This window comes from Aphelocoma coerulescens, chromosome 3, assembly GCF_041296385.1.
Source record: "Aphelocoma coerulescens isolate FSJ_1873_10779 chromosome 3, UR_Acoe_1.0, whole genome shotgun sequence".
NCBI classification, from domain to species: Eukaryota; Metazoa; Chordata; class Aves; order Passeriformes; family Corvidae; genus Aphelocoma; species Aphelocoma coerulescens.
Window position 1 is genome coordinate 6,366,984 of NC_091016.1, and position 23,669 is coordinate 6,390,652.

The window sequence follows — 23,669 nt, forward strand, 5'->3', positions numbered from 1 at the left end:
AGACTGGAGGTGAAATGCACTCTCTCACACACTGGGTGAGTAGGGCTTTGTTCTTCTACAGACAGGAATGAGGAATGAGCTCTCAAAAGTGAGAAAGGAGCCCCAGGGCTCCCTCCTTGGGCTGCTGAACCTAGCATTTAGCAAAGCCTGGCAGCAACAGATCTTGTTCAGGTCATGGAAGATGGGGACAGGGATGCTGATGAAGGACAGAGCCCCTTGTCTTGCACACATAAACCACCTAAACAGTGACTGGCTCCTTGGCTGAAAAGTTGAGTAGTACTGTGCTATTTTTGATACGGATGCCATTTCTTTGGAAGGTGGAGATACTGGTACCTTAAAAGACACAAAAAGTATTGTTCAATGCTAAATTTAATTTCTTGTCATTAAACCAGGCAAAGAAACTCAACCTTTTTTTTCCCTCTAACATCCAAACGGAAAAACACAATCTTATTAGCACAGCATTACCCTGAAAGCTCTGTTTTCCTCCCTGCTGCATTATGCAGCTTCTGGAGGAACTCTTCTCAAGCCTTGTGCTTATGTGGTGCTACATTCAGAAGACCTGGAGCACAAGCCTGAAGATAAATATATCCCAGCACAACAAAGAGACTAATTAGCATCCTGAATAGCTCCACTATGGCACTCTTGATTAGTAATAGTCACTCCTTTTAATAAGAAAGACCTCAAAAATAATAATTGCTATGTCTGTCATTAATATTATATTGTGGGCAGAGGAAAAACATTCCCTTTGCTCCCACTCATTCCTATTATATCAATCATTGTATGTGTAGCTCCCTGAAAAGCCTAGGAGGAATCTAACAGTCTTTTTGAAAGATGATCACAGATCATTTTATTTTACAATGAATCAAAGATCTGATACTGGAGGAAATTTTGCTTCTTCAGAGAGCCGGCCTTCTGTAAGGTAACCTCAGCTTTTCCTAAATCAAAGCATTTGATGGGATATGGGTGCACAAAACAAAGGCATCACAGCTGATACAAATGATTGGGACCATGAAGGTCTGGAACAGGATGGTATTTACAGGTGTGGAAAATTAAAAATCCTGGGCAAAAAACCTACTAAAAAGGACAGCTTCAAGACTAACATCTCTTTCATTTTGCTGTGCCCTGCCTAACCAAAATATTTGTGTAGCTGAACATTTTGCAAGGGAGAGCTGGTAGAGAAATCTACAGTTAAAACTGCCAAGACATCCAGTATTTTGCCAAAATTTTAACTACCAGACTAAAATATTCCAAGCTTGCTGTCTGCCTCAAGCTGCAACAAAATAGCCCAGCAATGTCCACAAAACAGTTATAAAAAAAACCCCCAGAAGTATTTTTTATCAAAATCATTTACCCCAGATCTTTTTTTAGAAGTAGACCTGAAATTAAATGTCTGTCTACTTCAGTCTGCAATTTGCCCCTTGAGTGACCATTTGACTGCCTTTTTGTATTGCAGATACTCAGACCTGGCTGCAGTGTGAGACCTGGAAAATCACTGCTCTAAGTGGATGCTTTGCTATCGACTCTGCTGAGCCCAGTGTTTTCCCCATCAATACCAACCGCAGCACCATTAGTGGCAGATGATAACACATCCAGCAGAGCCTTGTGGCAGCAGGGGCAGCAGCCAAGCTCTCCCTGGGGAGAGTGTGGATGTAAGTCCATGTAGCTACATGCACTGGAGCTGCTGTGTACAGCACCTGGCCCAGGTTAATAAGCCCCACTTACAATGTGTATAACACACGTGAAACTTACCTTAGTATTCAATGTCAACATATTTAACTAGAACCATCCGTGGTGAGAAAAAAAAAATCAATGGCCTGACCAAGAGGTGGCATAAATCAGTGAGAAGCACACACAGGTTATATCAACAGAGAATCTGTCAGAGATTGTCTGTGAACTAATGGCATAGAACCACAGCTTTGACATTCTCACTGAATTTTGCAGGTTCAGACCCCAATACCTACCATGTTTCTGTGCCTATTGCCTGCTTTCAATCACTGCACATGCTGATGTCCAAGGAAAATTTTGCCTTACACAGCCCAAAAACAGACCACCAGAATAAACTCATTTGGGTGGATATTCTAAGACCTAGTGGGGCTGTGATTATAAAATGTCCTGCACCCTTGTATTAGAGAAGAAAAAACATGGGAAAATCATATTACTTTACCAAAATTTCAATGTCTTTGAAAAATATTTTTCACTCTGAATATGCTGCAGCTTGAGTGGGTTCCTGTGAAGGCAGCTCCAGTTTGTTGTTGACTATCTTCAGGTGAGGTGGCACTCTACCTCTATGAGAGGCAACCATTTTAAATGCACCAGGTTTCAGCCGATCGCTGCAGAAGTTAGGATTGTTCTACTGTGTTTCCTGGGTCATACTGTTTTCACCTGACATGAACTGTTGGCATGGTTCATCTTTCCCTAAATCCTTTTGCTAAGCCATGAGGGTGAAATCTTTAGCATTTGCATATGTTTGTATTTACTGCTCCTAAAGCTATAACTACCAAATGTCCTGTTGGAAGAAAATGAAACAGGACTGCTGCATGTTGTCCACAGCAAGGCAGCAAGTCAACCTAAGAAGTAGCTGGAAAATCGGAGGTTCTTGCATTCACTCCTTCCTTATCCTAACAAGCTAAGTCACACTGACTACTGAAGTCAGGAGGGAATCAGTGGAGAAACAAAGATAAAAGTGTTATCAACAGTTATGCTGTGTTTAGAAGGCCAAACAGTATAGAGTCGTACCACAACAAAATTCACCGAACTGGGAATTAATCTTGATATGGGGCCTGACCCAGCCTTTTACAACTGTGTGGGGAGTTTCAGACCCTTCGTATGGCTCTACTTTCCATGACTTTGAGCACCTTCTAGGGTGAAGTACCCTTGCTGTTAAAACTGACAGTGTCAGTAGCTCTGTTTCCTCACACACCCAGGGTCCTGACATGGGTTCCTTCGATGACTGCCCTTCTTTCAGTGAACAAGCCAGGTCAGGGAGTGACAGCGGAAGGGGAAGGACTGTTTGTGAAAGAACAAAGAGCAGCTTTTTCTAAAGAAACTATACTTCCACTAATTCTGAGATGCCAATACTTGCCTGCATTTCATGCAGTTACCCAAACATTTCAGGTCCCTACATTTTGCTAAAACTGTTTTAAGAACAATAATGAAGATAATAGGCCTAGCTTTACCCTGGAATAAAATCTCCTTGCACAGACACACAGCCATGACCTATAGTCATGTAGAAGCCATTTTTGGTGAAAGGAGATAAGAAACCATGGGAAAAGCCAGACAGAGTTATGGACCAGAATAACAATGTCACTGCTTAGAGACTCTGCAAGCTCTAGAGGTCTGAAGAGAAACCACACAGGGATTCCTAAGGAGAATCCAATACTGTTTGCTAGCGAGTAACTGATTATGTCTCACTGGAATTAAATATTTTTTTGTAACTACTTATATAATAATTTACTTAATTTACATACAGCCCAATGGCAAAAAGAAAAAACAAATTAAAGGAAAAGAAAGCAATGAAAAAGACGTGGAACACTTCATTTGCGTACCCACAAATGTATCCATCTCCCATTCATTTAGAAACAAACACTTTGGAAAGACAAACAAAAAGGGCTCCACTAACCCCCCTCCATCTGACATTCAAGCTGATACCCTCCATCTTTAATGGCTATAATTGCTGCTCCCATATCCTGTTAACTAGATCCCTTTAGCCCTGCCAGCAATACTGGCCTTCATCCAGCTCACGTGCTTCTCATGCAGGTTCCTTTGTTATTTCCTTCCTGCACCTCCTTTGGCGTGATACGCCCACCCTAGCCTTCGCTGCAGCTTTGCTGCACTTCATGGATTTCTAAAGCCCTGCCCCTGCCACCGTGCCCATGAGGAATTTCTACCTGAGGAGACATAAGCAAACACAAACATCTGCTTAACACAGCACTTGCCTCGGCACAGGAGCCCCTCAGACTGCAGGTCTGCTCTGCTGACAGGCTGTCCCTTGAATCACGTGTCATCCTTGCTGTTGTTCTCAGTCCCCCTTTGCTTACTTCTTTGATAGGAGCACGGTGGCAGCTCTTGAAGGCAGAATATTTTTTTTAATCGCATCCTAGTACTGGTTTCGGGATGGGGGCTCTCATTCCAAGCCTGGATTTGTGCAGTTTATGGTATAGATAATATAGCCTGAGATCTTGGTTACTGCATTACTGGCTCGAGTAGTTCATGGCAATGCAGTGCCCTTTTTATGACCAGCAAAACTATTTCAGATTTTCTTCCCCTCTTTCCTTAACTCACTCTGGATAACTTCTTATCTGTAGCTTGCTGCCTCTCCCGACACCAGCTCTCGGTGCCGGTGTCCCCTCGGAGCGGTCCCAAGTGTCCAAACTCCGCAGTTCACTAACAAAGTCCAAGAGGGCGGGCTGCAGGTGAACAGGGATGAGGAACCTGCTTCGGCTGTAAAGCTCAGCACTTTGGGTTTGTGGGCGTTTCACGTTTGTTTCTTAACGCGGGGGAAAACATTTCTCGTGAAATCATGAGGAGAGGGGGAAAGCCGAGACCGGGCACATGGTGGCAGAAACGGGAGAGCACAGGGAGGGCACAAGGGCAGTCCATGGCAGTGGTTTGTAGACAGTCATGAGCTGTGAAAGGGCTGGCCAGGGGATACCGGGAGAGGGAATCCCGCGCTCCAGACCGCCCGCACTTCCTGTGCGCTGAGCTCCTCCACAGCTCACTCCAAATAAAACTCAAGGAGTCCAACTGTAATTTTGAGACGAAAACTGCGGGACTTTGGGAACCCTCCAGGGTCCTCCGCAACAACCCCTTTCTCCCGTCGGCTGCGTGAAAAGCAGCAGGCCTGGCGGGAGCCCGGGAGCACACGGGGGAAGGGGGATTTCCTCCTCACCCTTTTCCAATACGTGTAGTAAACAGAGGCGCGCCGGCGCGGGCATCCTCCGAGGGCACGTGTGCGGTACCTGCGGGTGCCGGGCAGCGCCGCGGTGCCTCCGCGCCCGGGGCCGTGCGGGCGGAGCTGTGCGCCCGCGGCCCCGCCGCCCACTTGCCATGCGCTGCCCGCAGCCCTGCGCGGCGGCGGGGGGAGCCGGCGGCGGCCCGGCGCGGCCCGGCCCGGCGCGGCCCGGCCCGCCCAGCACAGGCGGCGGCCGCCCTGGGGTTTCCCCCGTCCCTGCCGCGTCTCTGGGCGCTGCGGGGGTTGAGGCGGGCGCGGCGGCGGGGGAGGAGGGAGGGGAAGGGAAGCGAGGAGGAAGGAGGAGTCGCCGCCGCTGTGGGGCGGGCGGGTCGCGCACACACACAGATACACACACATACACACACACGCACACAGACACACGCACAAACACACAGACAGACAGACAGAAACACTGGCACAGCGTGAGGAGGAGGAAGGAGGAGGAAGAGGAGGAAGCCGCCTCGGCGCCTGAGGTAAGATCGGCGGGGGCGGCCACCACTGAGGCGGGGGGGACGGGGGGCGGTCGCGGGTCTGTCCGCGGCTTCGCGCCCTTGGCGGGGAGCGGCGCTGCCCGGCCCCCCCCGCGCGGGCCGTAACCTTGGGCTCCCCCGGCCGCGATGGACGCGCGCGAGCGTGTGGGGCTGTCACGAACGTGTGGGGCTGTCACCTCTTAGGGTCTGTCACCGTGTGGGTCCCTCACATCCGTGTGGGGCTGTCATACGTGTGTCTGTCATACATGTGGGTCTGCCATACATGGGTGTGTGCCACATAGGTGTGTCTGCGTGTCACACGTCTGTGTGTGACATACATGTACGGCTGTGCACACACGTATGTGCTCGTGTCCCATTCACGTATGTCTGTGCACACACGCGTGTCCGTGTGCTCCGTGTGTGGATCCGTGTGTGGATCCGTGTGTGGATCCTGCTGTGTGTGCGCCTGGCGATTGGAGTCTTCCCCTCATCCTCGCTGCCGTAGTTTCTGAGTGTATCCGGATTTTGTCAGTGCTGGGCGGTATGACAAATGTTTCTGTGTAGTAAAGTATAACTTTCTTGCAGCAGGTTTTTTTTTTTCTTCCTTTTTTTTTTTTCTTTTTCTTTTTCCTTTTTTTTTTTTTTCCCTGGGAGGAAGGCAGGCTCACCTTTGAAGGTTGTTTGTTTTCTTTCATATATATGCAAAGGTCTCTGGGGATACAAGTGCTCCTGTTGCCTCTGTCTGTGGGGTTATAATTTACAAGACGTTTTTAAATCACTTAGTGGTAATTTTCAAAGCAAGGTGTAAAAGCAATGTTTCCATTTCCATTCCATAGCCGTTCCAAGACTGTGCACTGTATTCCATGCACGGCTTTGAATTATGTGCAGTCAGACACCTGTTACTTAATCCTGCTTATCCTTTCCAGTTGCAGTTATCCAGCCTTGGCTTCTTTTTTTTTAATATCGCAAAATAAATTACAAATATTCTTTAATGCTGGCATCTAGTAGAAACCCAGGAATCTAATGCGCTTGTGAGGTATTTACTCTGTGTTTGTTAGGTAATACTTTCTCAAAGGGAGATGATTTTAGAAAGTTATGGAATAATCTTTATCTCGGGGAGTTTATATAATGTTAAAGTGTGCATGGGGATGGATCTGTAGGAAAGGTGGAAGGTAGGGGCTAAGAGTCAAAGTCTTACACAGTATAAATCTTCAATAAAGCGTGCATCATCCTCTCTTAATACGTCACTAACATTTGTGTTTCTCAAACTTCACTTGCTGTTGCACCATGGAAATTTCAGTTTAATAATTGGTGCTAATGAGGGTCCTCAGGAAAACGTCACATTTCAGATCCTGTGAGAGGATGGAGAAGATTCTTTCGTAACACGTTTGTGTTCAGGGTTGTATTCTGTAGTTTACCTGAGCAGTGTTAGCAAGCTGATACTACTCACTCCAGGTTAATTTCTCCAACTTCTGAAAGTGTTATGGCCACTGTACTTGCAGGCTTTCACCAGGTCAAGGGTACCTAATAGTGCCATGTGCCACAAAATAATTATTGTTATATAGAGCCGAGCAATTTTGTGTTGTACAGAGACAGTTTCTAAATATGAGTTGGGAACAGATTTATTCCTCCCTGCAACTGGTAGCTTCATGAAGTAATTAAAAATAAATTACAGAGCTCTAGGATGAGAATTCTCTTCCACAATCATTAATACCATTGTGCCTTCATGTGTCAGTTTTGATTCATCTCGTGATGATATTGCTAAAAACCAGGTATTGATATGAAAGTCAAACCTCTGGTGAAAATATAAGTGTGTGGCTGTCAAAATAAAATGTGAGGATCTGATTTGATTGCTGTCTGTGGATATGCACTTGGTAGAGTAACAATGCCTTTTATTTTAAAGACATGCACCCACGCACAGGAGCTTTGTTCTAAAATAGTGTTTTCTGTCATGAATTTATGCATAACCTAGACTCTCTGCTTTTTCTTAGAATGCAGGGAAGACAGAACCTTGAAGGGGAAGAGAGAAAGACCAAAAGGGGCAGGAAAGAGAAGTAATTTGAATTTCCCTTACTGACAGAGGACATACTTTGTTGTTTCACACAAAATATTGTGCTGTTTTCACCTTTTCAAAAACAATGGCGAGTTGTTTGGGCTTGATATACACTGCTGACTTCTGTTGCAGACTTTGGCCATTTGTTCCAGTAATATCTGGCTGTGATGATGAACTTGGGGCCATGCTGGAAGTCTGTCAAGTATTTGTTACAGCTGTGTAGGAACTGATGGCTTCATTTTCCTCAGGCTTAGGTATACTGTGTTGAAAACTTGTAGGGATATAAGTTTTGTGCTTACCGAAATAACTTGTTTTATATTTCTTTTTCATTTTTATCTTGTCACTTTTTGTGGTCTTTTCGAATTGTTCAGTGGTTTGCTTTCCTTGGTGGTTTTAACAGCTCAATTGCTGTTCCTTCCTGTTCGTAATTTGCCAGAGACTGAAGTCTGAAACTGCTGGTTTAATATTTTCCTTAAAATTGAATTAATCCCTTTTCTAGAGGAAAGGGAGGAAGTAACAGAGGAGTACTTAGGAGAATTTTAGAAATGAGAACCAAAACTTAATGCAGGCATCTTACCTAAGAGAGACTACTTACGAAAATTGTACCTCACTGATTTCAGAGAAGGCTGGTTTCCTCTGTAGTTTGAATCATCTGTCCCATTAGATTTTGGGAAGTGTTGTAAATTGGTTTAGAAGTGAAATTTTCCAAGTCATAAAACCTCTGGTTGGTTGTTAGTGGAAATCATTACGAAGGGTTGCATAAGCATTATTTGTAGGATGGCTAATCAGCAGCCCAGGCTTAGTTCCATTCTCTAATAAATAGATGCATTGTGCTACTTCAAAAATTGCAAAATTGATGGCTTGAGTACATTTACTAATTTTGCAAGATACGTAACGCATCTGGTTTGGGGAGGACTCTTTGATGTCTGCAGAAGTTGCACACAGTGGAGGTGTTTATGATCCAGCCTGTTAGCTCTTCAAAAGTTTTTTGATTATACTGTTTAGGACATCTTATTCTTATGAAAGATTCATGCATAGCACCACATTAAAATTACCTATATGCATGCATCAAAGGCTCAGATAAATTTGATTTGGCAGGACTTTCTGGCAGCAGGTTTTGTGGTCCTCTTGCTTCTGCAGAAACAGAATGTGATTTTTTGGCTTTGTATTCCGAAGAGCTGACCTGTAGAAGGTTAGAATACATGGGATATCAATGGTATAAATACCAAAGATACTGTGCTTTGGCATTAACTATCCTGCTTTGCTTATGTCTTGCCCTGTGAACACTAAATTATGAAAATCTATCTTGTTGGTCCTCACCCATCTTCTTATGGTGGTAGTGGTTTCTGGAAGTTTAGTAAATATGGGTAAAGAGGCTTGTGAAACTGTGGAAGAAGACAGATTCTCAGCCATTCTGGAATTAATTAATTAGGCCTAGTAGTAAGTTCCTTGTTCCAGAAAGACATGCTAATGTATCTGAGTGCCTGGAACAGGGTGGCACAACATGGGAACAGCATCAGGCCAACCCTTTTGGTGCTGTCCTCAGAGCACTAATGCCAGAAATCTGCAATTTTCAGGGCAAGATGCTCCCAAGCATCTTGCGAGTCACAGAAATAGATGTTGCAGCACAACTGTGGCTTTAGAGATTCCTCTCCAGCAGACTTCTGGGTAATGGGCTGCTGATATTTTCCCTGCGAAGGATCTTGGAGGAAAACCAGTACTTGCATCCCCTCCTTTTGAAGACCAACATCAGCTTGTATGAGGTAGTGAAGTGCTGTGGCTTCTTTTGTCAGTTTGCCTTGCAAGTCATTCTGCGTATCAGCCACTGAAAGAAGTACTTGTTAAAGTTGTACTTGTGCAACAGCAAAAGAATCTTGATTTTTTGGATAAGAATGAGGCAAAACCTTCATCTTCCTCTCCTCTGAAGAGCCTCCTAGACTAATATGAAGTCATAGTGTCCTGTTTCCCGTGTTACTAGTCTTGGATAAATGGTATTTGTGAATGGTTATAATGTTTCATTTCACCCTTGGAGTTGTAGGAAGCACCAGTCTGTCCTCCTGTGAGAGAGAGCCTGTTCCTGGGGAGCAGTGCGGGTGTCACTGGAAGGTTAGGTTGCCCTCCTGTAGTGTACCTGCTCATGAAAAGGGAGAAGTGCAAGGTATCCAGCTTTTAAGGCCACTTGCCTTTTGCGCAGTTGAGGGTTCTGTGGCAGATGGGGCTGTTCCTTTGATCTCTTTGTGTTTTCCTGTTCTATTCCATTGCCAGTCAGTGTTGTTAAGCTCAGTCGTGATCCTGTCCCACCTATGACTGATAGCTGGTCATGGAACAGACACCACTGATCACAAAGACCATGGATATGGTGTGGAGCGTCCCTTGTCCTCCCCTGTTTCATGACCACCTCGTAGGTGAATCCATAATCTGACTTTATGCAATTGCTCCATGCTGCCTGATAAAAAATCTATAACCACAAGTGCTCCTAATTCCTCATAGTGTGTCTCTCACCTTTCCTTTTGCAATAGCCAGGGATCAAAATGTGAGTTAAGAAGTTGGTTGGCAGCTGTCATATATCCAAAGTTAGAACCTTGCTTTCAATTTTATCTGGGAGGTATAATTGTACCACTATGAGGCCCTACACCTGGAGAGCTGAGAGTCCCTTGTTTGATCTTTCCTCAGAGTAAGAGCCTGTTCTTTCCTCGGTAACAATAACTGGGAGCTTTAGGCAAATGAGGTGAGACAGCCTGTGTGGAATGTGCTCTATTGTAAGGTCTGTTTGCGGAGTGGTGGAAATCGGTGTTGCTGAATTAACCACGTGCCTTTGCCCTCTCGATTCTGAAGAAACTGGTTCTGTTCAGTTGACTTTGGGGCTCTCAAATTGTAACTTCTTTGTGAACCAGCCTTGCAACCTAGAAGACCTTGAGAAGACGTGTAACATTACAGATGCTGGATTAAAAAGGGACTGTTCAAATTAAATCCTCTACGTTGTTCCTTCTCAGATGTTGTACCAGCAGACCATTTACTTGAAGTCTTAATCTAGGCTTGGTGTTGCTATTCTGTTGTTTTTATGTGCAACACCTTCTGAAATTATGAAGATAAAAAATTTACAAATGTCATCCACCTATCAAATAGTTACATAGAAGTAATTAATGTCTGCAGTTGGTTTAGCAATATGTCAGCCAAGAGAGAATATATTCAGCTTCAGAAATGTTTGGGTGCACTTTATTAAGGAGGAAATGGGTATGAGAAAGGTGTTAAAGAGCAGGCTCTTTATTCTTGAAGTTACAGATAAATTTCCTTTTCTAACAATTTCTACATTCAACTTGAGCACACACACTCCTGAAGACTGGAAGCAATCAGCCAGGAGGTCAGTGACTAATAAAGGGGGCAAAAGAGAGTAAGGACTTGAAAGGTTAATGAGGAGCATCTCTTGGATTCCAGTGATCTAGGGCTTCCATGATCCTGTGAACACTGGTGATGTGGAAAATAACAAGTAATAAGGGAGTTTTCTGAGATGTAAGCTGTGGTCTTGAACAAGATAGGTCGAAGAAAGAACTTCTCATACCAAAGTGGCATCTTTTTCCTCCTTGATCTTGTAGACCATTCCAAAACTCTACAGCTTTTTCTGTTTCCATTTTTCTACTTCTTGAACATTTTAATTTTCCATGCCTGAAATTGCCACATCTCTCACATTTGCCTTTTGGTTTTCTTTCCCAAGCTTTTGGGGATGTTGCTGCATGTGCTGTACTTGTTGCACGTACAGATGTTCTGTACTCTCCTCTCAGCTGAGGCTGTGTGCTGGATCCAGGGTGCTTGTCTCCATCTCTGCCATTAGACTGCTGCTGCCACTGCTAAAAGGAGACAGAGGAAAGAAATGAGTTGATAGCTGCAGTGAGAGCCTGTTTGTTTTGAAATATACAAATTAGGATAATTCATACAGAATTCTTCTTGGTGAAGTGTGAGTTGAAATGGAATATGAATGCCTTATTGGGAAATAGGAAATAGAGCCACGGAGTGGTTTCTTTGGCAAGGCTAATGTGATCTGTTGAACCCAACAGAATTGGTATAATTTTTTTTCTATGAAGGACCGTGATCATGGAAATAAAAGCATTGCTGAAGAAGGCGGGGAGAGAGGCTGCTGAATTCTCTGTAGGTTTGTTTGCAGAGATGAGAAGGAAGCACAGATCTGTTAAAGGAGAGGCTGGGTAGCATGGTGTGGTGACTGCAAGGCAGGCAGGGGCTGTTGGATGCTTTGATTTTACTATTTGTTTTTCAGATATAGTTCTTGAGGATTAGTGCAGATTAATTGGGTGCTCTGGTGGATTTGGAGAGCTGTACTGCATGTCTGACATCAGCAAAGAATAGACTGAGTAATTACTGCTTTCTGGTCTTTCAGCCTGTGTTATTTGTGTGCTGCTTCCCTAGCAAAAGATGCTTAGAAATAGTTGTCATACATTAAATGCCAAGGGAAGATGGAATGTGGTTGCAGGTATATCAGAGCAGATTGCAAATGAGGTGCTGCAGTCTGGCACAGGAGCTGTGAGTTGCAGGTAACGTGGATACTTTGGCACCCCTGCTTGGCTTGTCGTTTTTACACTGGAAATCTCCTGTATCCGTGGATGCTGCAGGTGCGGTGAAGCTCTCGGAAATTCCCCTCAGCGTGTCTGCCATCCCTCACATGATGCGCTTATCTGCTTTGATTGGAGAGTTCCCGGGCTGGAGGAGAAGGTGGGGGCTTCGGGGGGCGGGGAGCGGTGTGACCTGGGAGAACAACAGAGGGCTCAAATAGGGCAGCCCGGGCGGGCGGAGGCTCAGCTGCGGCTCCGTGTCCCGGGGGTGCTGCCGGTGCCATATCCCCCCAGGCACAGCAGCTGGGGCTCGGGGACCCTGGTGGCCTCCTCTGCTTGGTCTGGGGCTGGCAAGGAGCAGCCCCCGCTGTACATCTGCGTTTGCCCAGGGGAAGGTCCTGGAATCTCTCTGCTGCAACTGAACTGATACAGAGATTCATTTCTTTTTTTTCCCCAAGCCCTTCAAATCTGGCAGTATGTAGCAGAGTCTGGCTCTGGCTGTTCTTTTTGCTGATGCTCTCGGTTTTGGCTCTGAAATACAGAGTAGCTTTTTGATGACCTGTGCCTGTACCAGGTGGCTGGGAAGAGGTATTACTTCTGAGAAGACCTTGGCCCAGGTGAGGACAAACTGAGCAAAGTTTTTTTCAGTGGTACAGGTTGCTGCTTCTCTGCGTTCACACATCACTGGTATAATTTTGCTTTTCTCAAGCAGACTCCTGTCTACTTGGATGCGTCCTGAAGTATTGTGTATGTTTGGCTCTGCATGCTTTTAATTTTTTGTTTGTTTTTCTTTACAAGCTGAGAAAGTGCTGGAATTGGCATATGTGTCAAGCCTGGTAAACAGATGTTGATAAAATGGTCTCCTTTGAGATATCCTAATGGGAGCATGAGCTTAACTAGAAAAGCCATATGAAAATAGTTTGTGTGCCATTTCATCTGTGTGTCTTTATGCAAGAAATTGTCTTAAATTAGTCTTTGCATCAGGTAGTGGGAGTATTTGCACTGCTTTTAAGGGAGTAATACTATCTTTTCCCTGTGGAATTAATGAAGACTGGCACCTTGGAAGAAGCATGTGGTACTTAACTGGCCCTGCCCCAGGGAGAGTTAATAAGTTGGTGTGGTGCTGGTGGGATCTGTGAGCTGTATTTGTGCTTTTGTGAGTGGATGTATGGATTTCGTGCTTGGAAGACAGTACCTCCAATGGCACTCCTGTGACCTCAGCTGCTGATGATGAGCACAGAGATGCCTGGATCCAGCAGGGAGTGAAGATGCATAGAGGCTTAGAGAGGTAGGAAAGGATAACAGCAGGATCAATCCTCTGCATTTTGCCTTTATTTCTCTGGAGAGCTGGGTGATCATTACTGTGGGGAAATGCTGGGTGTTGTTCCTATTGCATGTTTGTGTTTGCTGGGTATGGAAGGGATAAATCTTCAGCTCTGCTGGTCTGGTTGAGTTCATTTGGAAGAATTCTTACTAATGAAGTTTGTACTGCAGAATTGTGGTCCCCGTGTGGATAGAGGAATCACAGCTCACATAGACCTTTATCTGGTAGTCCAAATCATGTGAAAAAACTAAATATTCTCTGCTGCATCTTCATTTTCAGTGCTGATTCTTTGAATTGCAGTCTCAGAAAAAAGATGATCTTTTGGGTTTTGGCTAGAGTGACAGTCTACCAGTTGATTTATTCGGGGTTAGGAGGGACATTTTTTTGGTGGGTTTTTCTTTTTTTTAAAGACTTGAAAAAGTTTGTTCCTCTTATTTGTAATGATTTTTTTGTTTGTTTTGTGTGGATTCCTGTGTATTAGTTTCTTACAGCTTTTTCCATGATGAACTAAAAGCCTCATGTAACCTAATTGCATTTCCAGATGTGGGAAAATCAAAAGTATATGTTTGCAGTAATTCTTTGCTGTACAAACACATATATTTATTTTGTAAATGCTTTTTGCATTTTAAAACACATGAGGTGAAAGCAATACTTTACAGGAGTAGCTGTGAATTGGCATGAAATAGGTTACTTCTGAAAAAAAAGGTGAGCTTTATTACTGGGGATTTTTTTTCATGAAGCCTGTGACACTTCAGTTTTCAAAACTGAAGCAATCTGCCAAGAAATACATGCTCTGATTTATATACCTTTGATTTAGTTATGCTCAGTTTGTAAACAGTGCCTGGTAATCTTCCCTGATCTCGTCCTGCTTTAATTTCTAATTTACCCTTGAAAAGATACTACTCTTTAATCTGGAATAACCACCTCCCCTTCCCACAGTAGAACAACTGAATAATAATATTGTGAAAACAAAGATCTAAGTGCAGCTCTCAGATACCTGACACATTAAAAACATCAATTGAATTGATCTGAAATTATGTGGAAAAACATACAGGTATGTTTTCAGGTAATTTTGAATCATCAGATGATTGATTCCGCGAGTGGTTTTCCATGATTCAGGTGCTGAGCAATGTGGCAATACTTTTAAGGCTTTTGAAAACTGGAAAACAGTCTTTGATACTCACAGGTAGAAATGGCAGAGGAAATTGCATTGCTGTGTTAGCAGTTACATTATTTGGTTTTAAGGAATTGGCTCCATCCTACTGTAGTTTAGTGTCAGAATGTTTGCTGGGTGTTTTCATTCTCTTGTTTTTAAGTGGAATTGTTTTCTTTACAGAAGACAATAGTAGTGCAAGATATGAGACTTTTTTTTTTCTAGTTGTATGAAACTACATTAGCCTTTTTGTGGGTTTCAGTTTTGAATTATTTAATTTTCACAGAATCTTTTAGGTTGGGAAAGATCTCTCAGATCATTAAACCCAACCTAGGACACACCACCACCATGGCACTGAGTGCAAAGTTGAGGGTCTCCTTAAACACCTCCAGGGGTGGTGACTCCACCATGTCCCTTGGCAGCCCATTGCAGTGTCTAATCAGCCTTTCTGTGCCTAAACCTCCCCTGGTGCAGCCTGAGACCGTGTCCTCTTGTCCTGCCACTGATTTCCTGGGAGAAGTGGCCAACCCTCACCTCCTTTCAGGGAGTTGTATTCCCTTAATATAAAAGGATGCATCTAAAAGAATAGTCCATACTATTAAAAGTCCATACCTTTAGCAGCATTTAAATGCTCATGAAGACCTTCATGAATAATTTGAAATTTTAACCGAAACTTGCATCTTGAAGGTATTGCTTTGCCTGCCTCCTTTAAAAGATCTGTGGAAGTATTTCTTCAAAGCATTACTGGAAGTAATGATCAGAGCAAGGTGTCAGTTTTGTGCTTGTTTTTTAAAGAGCTATAAAACTATATACCTAAAAAGTTTTAAATTTGTGGACCTATTTTTTTCAGGTAAGCTACATCTCCTCCTTAAAAAGTGATTGTTAATTTAAATTATAACCACTTTTCTGGTAATATTTCTTGATTTCATAAGCCATTACCTAAAATCTTTCAGTTACTGAAAAGCCAATTTATAGTTTCAATTAAAAAGAGCTTCTGTATACATGAATAACACATTAATTACACAAATAAATTTCTGGCTGCTTTTCTTCTTGTAGAAGTTGATGAAAAGATAATGCTTCTCAGTTAATTTTAAATCATTTAAAGCAAGTCTTATTTAAACATGACTGAAAGTGGATTAATCCTTTTCTTCCTTCCATCTCTTCCTGCTATCATCACATCTTGGGTTTTAGAAATTAAAGAATGTTGTCTAAAGGGCTTTGGCAGGGAATGTTTTGCTTATCTCAGTGGTCTTCAGTCCAGCTGGTAATTAACACTTCTCTTAGTGACTGAAGCATAATTTTAACACGATTTGGCTCTTCTTTTTCAGCACTGTCTATTGACAGAGCGTGGGTGCTGCAAGCAAGTAACCGGAGTTCATTTGAGCCTTGCATCTCAAAATTCAATTCAAAATCATCGTGCCTCATCTAAGGGGCCTTTTGGGTGGTTGTTGAAATTTATCTATTCTCTCTTACTGTAATACTGTTGTGACTGGGTTTGTGCATCTGCAGTTTTATCAGGGATGATTCATAGGCCAAAATGGTGTTTGTCCACTTAATTGTTCATTCCTTCCCCCTTTCAAAAGGAAAATAATGGGAAAAAAGCTATTCTATCTGATAGATAATAGCTTCTCTTTTATTGTTTGGCAGTGTGTGTTTTTTGTTTTTTTTTTTAATCTTGAAATTTGACCTGACGAAAGAAAGGTAACGAGAATCCAAATAGTGTCAGGACTTGGCAGGGGAATATGCCATGTATGAGAAATAAAATTGACCTGAGTACAGCACACTGCAAGTGCACAAACCCAGTCCTTCAGAGCTGGAGATTGATTAAATCAGTCTGTAGTTTTTGCAGGTGAAATAGTTAATTTCGCTTCAGAACTTTATTTGTTCCCTATGGGCTACACATGCAATGGGGCTCCAGCTATCCCTTCCAAAACAAAGTGTATGTCTACAAAGCTGGCCCAAGCCTTCTTGTTTGTAAGATCAGATGTCAAAAGATTTCACTTTTTCAGGATGGAGAGATACTGCTGGAATGCTAGAGGACCACGCTGAGCCTGATATAATTTCAAAACTAATTTTTAGCTCAATTTCAGGAGAGCATGGAGCTGCTGTTAGGACACATTTGATCCTATAGGAGCACTGGTAATATTCCTGGGTTAGAACAGGTAACGCTTTGTGACACAGGGGGAGAGGGGCCCAGCCTGGAAGCTCTTTATTTGTTACTTGGTATTGTTTTGGTAATTCCACCACCTAGTCCCCTTTTCCTCTCCCCATGTCTTTTGGGCATGGGCATAGCTGGTTGTAGTGCACTTTAAAAATCAGATTTATTTGTTCTAAAGCTCGACTTGGGTTAAATACAATAAGACACAAATCCTCACCCACAGTGTTCTGATCAGGGTTTTTTTTTCAATATCTACCTTAAATGTCACGATAATGCTTGACATGAAGGCTCATTGTCTTGTGAACCACGAGATCCAGAGCAGCTTTCAGCAGTGCACATCAGAACAAGTGCATAGTTCCAGCCTTGAAAGTATGAACTGAAGTACAGCACAATGTAAATGTCAATTCAGGAATGTTAGGTAGGTTTGGTACGATCCCTTAAGGATTCTTTGTTCATGGCCTAAATTGCAAGGTTTCTGGGGCAGGGACTATCCTTGCATTATTTATTTTATGGCATTTATTACAATGCAGTCTTTATTATTTTTTATTCAACCTGGTTGGTGCCCATTTGCTGATAACTCAGATGAGAGAAGACACTGCATCACAGCATTTTTAATTAGAATATATATACAAAACTGATTTATGCAGATTAAAAAGAAATGGCATCCATGTTGTTCAGTTCAACATGCTGAAGTATCTAAAGGTATAAAGCAGCTTTCAGACAATTTCATCTCTTTGTACTCCAATTGTTGAGACCTTTTTTAGCATGGTGAGATGACTTCCCCAAAACCTGCAGCCCATGTGTGTTAGCAGTGGGGATCCTCGTGAATTACTTCTTGACCTTGACTTGGAGATCAGAATGTAGCAAATCAGGAACATGGACACACTCTACCTGGACAAACTCCCAGGGGTGCAGATTAATGCATGGAGCAAGGCATTGCTTACACTGCTCCCACTGATGTGCCATGCAGTCTTAGAGGCCATTATCTTTAATACCTTTGTTATGCAATAGATCCAGTTTTGATTTGTAGCCCAGAAAGAGCAAAGTTTCAGTTTAGAAGCACAGTCTGTTACAGGATATTTGTCAAGCAGTCTTTTTGCTTATGGACATTGACAGCAGTCTTGCAGCAGAAATGAAAATGTTTCTTGGTGTTGTTTCTAAGTTTGAGGATTCCCTATTTAAATCTTTTAAGTCAGAACATAACTCAGGAACACCTTTTTCTTCTTTTTTTCTTTTCCTTTGGCAATGGTATGGACACAGTCTGAATCAGCAAAGCTGGCTTAAAGGGACACTCAAGTCAAAACCATATGTACGTATAAAAAGGAATTTTCTTTTGCAAAGAATCAAAGTAGCTGTGGACATCAGGCCTAACGTTGAATGTTTTAAAACTAATTTATATGGGTCGTGTAATTTCTGTTTCCTCCCTCTTTCTTTGTGTTCTGTGAAAGGCACCAAACAGCAAACCCTGAACAAGCTCAACTGCACAGTTGGATGAGAAAATAAATAGAAGAGGCTGGGCAGAAATTGCAATCTTACAAAGCAAAGATCTAGAAAGATGTTTCAGCTATGCTAAAAATTATTTACACTTTGCACTCTTGAAGCTCTCAGTGATCTAATAGTGCTTCTGGAATCTCTTTTTAAGGCATTGTACATATTTGTTAAAAATGCTCCTTCACCCAAAGAATTTATTGCACTCAAATAGGAGGAGCCAAAAGCTGAACACAGTTTTTGGTATATAAGCAACAGAAAAGAAGTGTGAAACATTTCCAGCTACATGTGGTAAAGATCAGCCTAAAAAATCAAGCTGCATGTTTTAATAATTTTTGATCAAGTGGGACTTCAAAGATTTTGACTTCCCTTTAAAGTGTAAATTTTTGCATTGGACAGTGTAGCACAAACCAGCGCTGGCTGCCATCAGATGAGATTTGCTTCAGTGCAGCCGGCAGCATCAGGCCCAGGATGTTTGTACAATGAGGCTTTGTAAACCTCCACTGCAGAGCTGCAATGCTTTGATCTGTTTACTGGACAAATCAAAATTAAACTGATGTCTCCTTTTTTTTTTTTTTTCCTTGGGAGAAACTAGCACTCAGGAAATCTGGCTGGCCATATCAGATTTTGCCCCAAGAAATTGCATTAGTTTAAAAAAAGAGGCATTGTACTCACAGCTTAATGTTTAAACTCAGTGTCAAAACGTTGGGGCAGAATAATGCACACCGATAATGCAAATGGTTTTCTTGGGTGGGTTTCAACTCCTGTGCTAGTATCTGGGAGAATATGTTTACTTTCTTGCATTGAAATACCACGCTATTTCCATCACGGTAATGCCACTTTCAGCTAGCTGGTTGCAGCCAGGTTCTGAGATAAGAAATCAAAATTGTTTTGAAGTGTATCTCTGTTTATTACAGTGTAACTTTTCTTTTATACTTCATATTATCCAGTGACTAAACATGTTTACTTTAAACCGTCTATGTGTTCCAGGTGGGTAGAAGCAAAACAAAAGTGCATTTGAGCCAGTTGTAATTAAATTTCAGCTCTGTACATTTTGTCAAGACAAGAAAAGCTGCTGGCATTTAAACCTTGCAATGCATTATGGAGTGACTACCAGTGAAATCCTCCTATGGAATTAAAACAAATTGGAAAGCAGAGTGAGAAAGGGGAAGAGAGGTTTGTGTGAATTAAATGACTACGGCCTGTGGTTCGCCAGGCTCTCTTGCTTTTGTTGATGATGTCTGGTTATGTAAACTTCTTCCCACCACTTTCTTCTTGAACTTGCAGCAAAGCAGTTTTGTGTGGTGTAACATCTGCTGGCATAAAAGTGGTTGTAAATAAAAAAATCTTTACTGTGCAGCCCAGTAGGAAGGAAAGAGAGTGTGGAAAGGAGCATTCTCTAGAAACACAGATGGCTTTCGATATTAATAATGTTTTGTGAAATAATTTTAAAAATATGATTGCCAAAAGAAGGGGATTGTATGATGAAGCTGAGTGCATCTATTTGATACATTTGGAAGAATTTGCTGTTAAACTTTCCTGGAGGAGCATGCCCAATGTGATCAGCCATGTACTCTCCCAAGAGTGATGGGACCAAGAGGTTTCCATAAAATGACGGGCCCATTCTGTGTTATTTTGCACTGTGCAAAATAATCTTGTATTACAGTATGGTATGCAATTATCTCAGTAAATATGCAGGGGGAAAAATAATGCTGCTTAATCCCTTTCTCTTGCTGTTGAGGAGGATTGGGATAATAAAAGTGTAGATCACAACATGCTACGTTAGAGCTGCTGGCCTACATTTCAGAACGAGATTGGCAAGGAGCAGGCTCCCAGTTTCTGGAACACAGAGTACATCCCAAAAAGAATGATTAGGCTGCGGTAGGATTTATATGATGATGCTGAGCTTTCCCTGGAGACATTAGATTTTATCTTAGTGATATGAAGTGCTGGCAGCTGCTGGCTTGCTGGCCCGAAAGGAGTATCCATCCTCTTCCCATCTTTTCACCTGCTGCATGTTCCCAGTGCCTGCATTAGGTGTCCGGTTTCCGTTTTGGAGTCTAGGATTGCTCTTTCCTTTCTGTTCTCTTTGAATTATGGTGAGGCACCCTTAAACTTTACTCTTGGTTGGAGTGCAGGTTTTCATGGTAATAATTCATTTCATTGGCCCAAGCAGAGTAAAAACATTTACTCATAATTGACTTGGATTCCTTGTAATGCTGTAAATGAAGTCCTTGGATTGTTAATACTTTCATCAGCAGTGAGTAATTTCATAGATTGAAAACCTCTTAAACTGCAGCATGATGGTTTTGGTTCCAGAGAATTACTGTAGGTGACTAAAAATTGAGTACTTTTTTTTCCCCCCCTAGAAAAAAGAAGAAAAAAATAATAACATTCCTAAACCATAGGTAAAATTCCCTGCAGGAGCTGCAGGATAGTATATAATTACATCCAAGACACACTGAAATTCTCTGAGTCAAATTGCAGATTGCGTTTCTTAGTGCTATTACATTTGCATACTGATAAGAGTTTGTAGTAACTGCTCTATATTGCACAAATGCTGCTGTTGTTTATTGCTTGGCTTAAATTATGTGGGGTTTATCTATAGATATAACTCATTCTCTGTACAAAAGGGTTCTATTATGTACAAATAGTTTTGGAGGGTGCACTTTATTATCAATTGATATGCTTTTCATGAAAGAGAATCTCTGGGCTCCAAGTACTTGACATCTCTGTGAAAATAGTCTGCCTGTTTCAGGAGTGCAGTGTCCTGAATATTGCTCAGCAAACATCAAAGAGTGATTTTACCTTTCAATTTAGTTATATGCACATTGATCCGGAGTCAAGAACTCTCTTGACTCATGACTTCATGGCTGGAGGCAAATTAGGACTTAAGGGTCAGTTGTATGTGGTATTAGCAGGAGGCTGTATGCTCTCTTTGATTAATAAGTTTCTGACTTAGTGAAGCTGAATGCAACAGCCCTTGAGAGAATTCTGTGGTTTATGAAAGTGATTTCCATTGTGGTATTCCTGTGACCATTAATTGTGTTTAACTGTGTGGTTACCTGCTTCTTTTGTCTGTTTTGGGAGTCATACTGCCAAGGTTTTCTTTACTTGGGATAAACAGCCATCTGTGCCTGTAGTCAGTGCCATCGAGGTCAGAGTCAGTGCAGAAAAGGTGCAGAGCTATCTGGTAGCTGAAGATGCTGCTGATCCTGTGGGTGAGTACATGAAATGTTCCAGAAAGACATGCCAGAGGCTCAAATTATGTAATGCCTCGAGCAGGAAGCCACCGAATTATGTGTGGAGTGTGTCAGCAGCAACAGACTGATGTCCCTGGCAAGGCTCCACTCCAGGAAGGAGCTGGGGTTTCTCAGAAGCCTCACATGAGAGTGAGCGATGTGGCAGTGAGGCCCTGGCTGGAACAGCCTGGCCCCTGGAAGGCAGGAGCTGGTGGGAGGCAGGGTGCTGACACCACACCACTCAGTGTGGTTTCCTGTCCCCAAGTGCGAGAATGACAGGGAATTTTTCAGGTTTTCCTTTTGCCTTTGCATGTTTGTGGCTCTTCTGTTGTTTTGGGTTTTTTTTTTCCATACTCCTAGATCCTGAAAAAAAAACTTAGAAAGGATCTTTTTAGAAACTACACATCCAGACTAGGGATATACAGGCAATTCATGTCTGAAAAACGTTAACAGTTGTGTGTCTAAAATTACCTAATGAACTATGGTTGAAGTTCCTTTTTGGCACAAAATGAGTGAAGGTTTGGTAGGTAATGATCATTTCAGTATATTGACAGACTAAAATTGTCATGTTTAAATTAAGACTCTAATGGTGTCCAATTTTCTAAATTGGGTGCTTGTACTTTGCTTTTAATTAGAAGGAGGCAAAAGGTCCTTATTGGAATTCTAAAGTTATACTCTGGGTAACTCAAGGAGGTGATTATCTGTAACCAAGTATCCATCAATGGGAAAGTCACAGACTTGCAGAAGTGTGTTCCTGTCAGGTCATTCTCTCCGAGGGTTTCAGAGTGATAGGTGACAAAGAAACTTGAATGTTAGATCCCTGTGGATGAAAACTTGTTTTCTTCTTGAAAATAAAAATAAAATTTTAAAAAAACTCTGTTGACAAGCCCAGAGTCTTGATGAAGGTTGTCCATCCTTTTGAAGAAGCATTATGATTTAGCTGGGTCTTTTGCAAAAGTAAGTGCTCTCCTGGTAGGTTAATAGGGGGTTTAAGTCATGAAGAGAGAGGAAACCCATGGGGTATATTTAAGGTGACAGTAAAGGTCAGGTGACAATTGAAGAAACACTTCATGCTTTACTGAACAGTAGTGAAGAAATGGTGTGTTGTGGCCAGAATGAACACTGGGTGCATCAGAATTTGATGTCTCTACACCTGCCTTGGTGTTCAGGTGCAGCTGAAATCTTGTGATATCTGGCCAGGTGTCCAGGAAGTGAGGAACATCAAATTAAAGATCCTTTACAAAATAAAGCAGGCATCAAGGTACTTAAGACCAGTTTATTCACTTTAAAAAAAAAAAAATTCTTTTTCTTTAAAACATGAGAAAAATGAAAATTGTAGGGTTTTTTTATTTTAGCATTTACACCCAGTTGTGGAATGAAGGACAGACCTGAGGCTGCAGCTGCTGTCCATTCCCCCATCAGCTGTTCTGTTACTGTGAATTACAAGCTGCTCAGTGTTTCTGTAACTGAGGCTTAACTCTGGCTCTAAGCATTTCCCTCAAAGAATTTACAGTCTCACTGAAAGGGCCACTGGAGATTTTGGACACAAATAAGCTTCTGAAGAAATACTTAACTGGTGAAAAAAGAGAGAGATTTTTTTGGTATTTGCATGACTAGAAAGAAACTGATTTTCTTCATTAAATTTATGAGATTGTACTCATGTGTTTACATGGAACATGAGAAATTTCAGGGCCCAGTGGCCATTCTGCCCAGAAAGCTGTAGATGATTAAAACCAGTTGGGAAGCAGGTTCTGTTTCTGTTATGTGCATTAGGCATGGTGGGATGCTTCTGATTCCAGTGGAGCTGGGCTGGATTCGGCGCTGATGTAACCGTGTTGAAATCTGACCGCAATCTGCAAGACAACAAAAATGTCTGAGGTGTATCTTCTATTGCAGACTAACAAAGTAGTTCTTATGCTTGAAAAGATTCTTCTCATGTCTTTGATTTCCCAGCACAGACTGGGAGTTTATTTTAGCATTAAGTTGGCTCTAGCTGACCCAGAAGTAAGTGTAAGGATGCTTTTGTGTGAAGCTGACAAGTCCTGGAGACCCAGTGATGTCTTGTCATGTAATTATGAGCTTCTGGGGTCAGTCTGAAAGTGCACCAGCAAAATGAGAGAGTTTGAAGCATTAAAAACTAATTAAAAAAAAAAAATGGAAATCACTGTGTAGTCTCTTACTAGAAGAGCGTGCTGTCAATATTTAATGAGAACAAAGTATGTAGCCATCATCCTCTCAGCATTGCTATTTATGATTTGGAACAACTTC

The 23,669-nt window shown here is 42.3% G+C and overlaps 1 protein-coding gene across 6 annotated transcripts in view; it reads left to right on the forward strand.

Annotated features, from left to right (window-relative positions):
* The first annotated feature begins 5,250 nt into the window (after positions 1–5,250).
* Positions 5,251–23,669, forward strand: part of PLCB4 (phospholipase C beta 4) — a 194,266-nt gene continuing 175,847 nt past the window's right edge. For 4 of the 6 annotated variants that reach the window (XM_069008962.1, XM_069008964.1, XM_069008963.1 and 1 more), the window contains exon 1: positions 12,275–12,653. In XM_069008962.1, coding sequence (XP_068865063.1) covers positions 12,591–12,653 — 63 coding nt within the window. In that variant the 5' untranslated portion in view covers positions 12,275–12,590. Of the gene's footprint in view, positions 5,425–12,274; positions 12,654–23,669 lie in introns of those variants that run through there. The other 2 variants (XM_069008967.1, XM_069008968.1) reach the window with 2 other exon arrangements.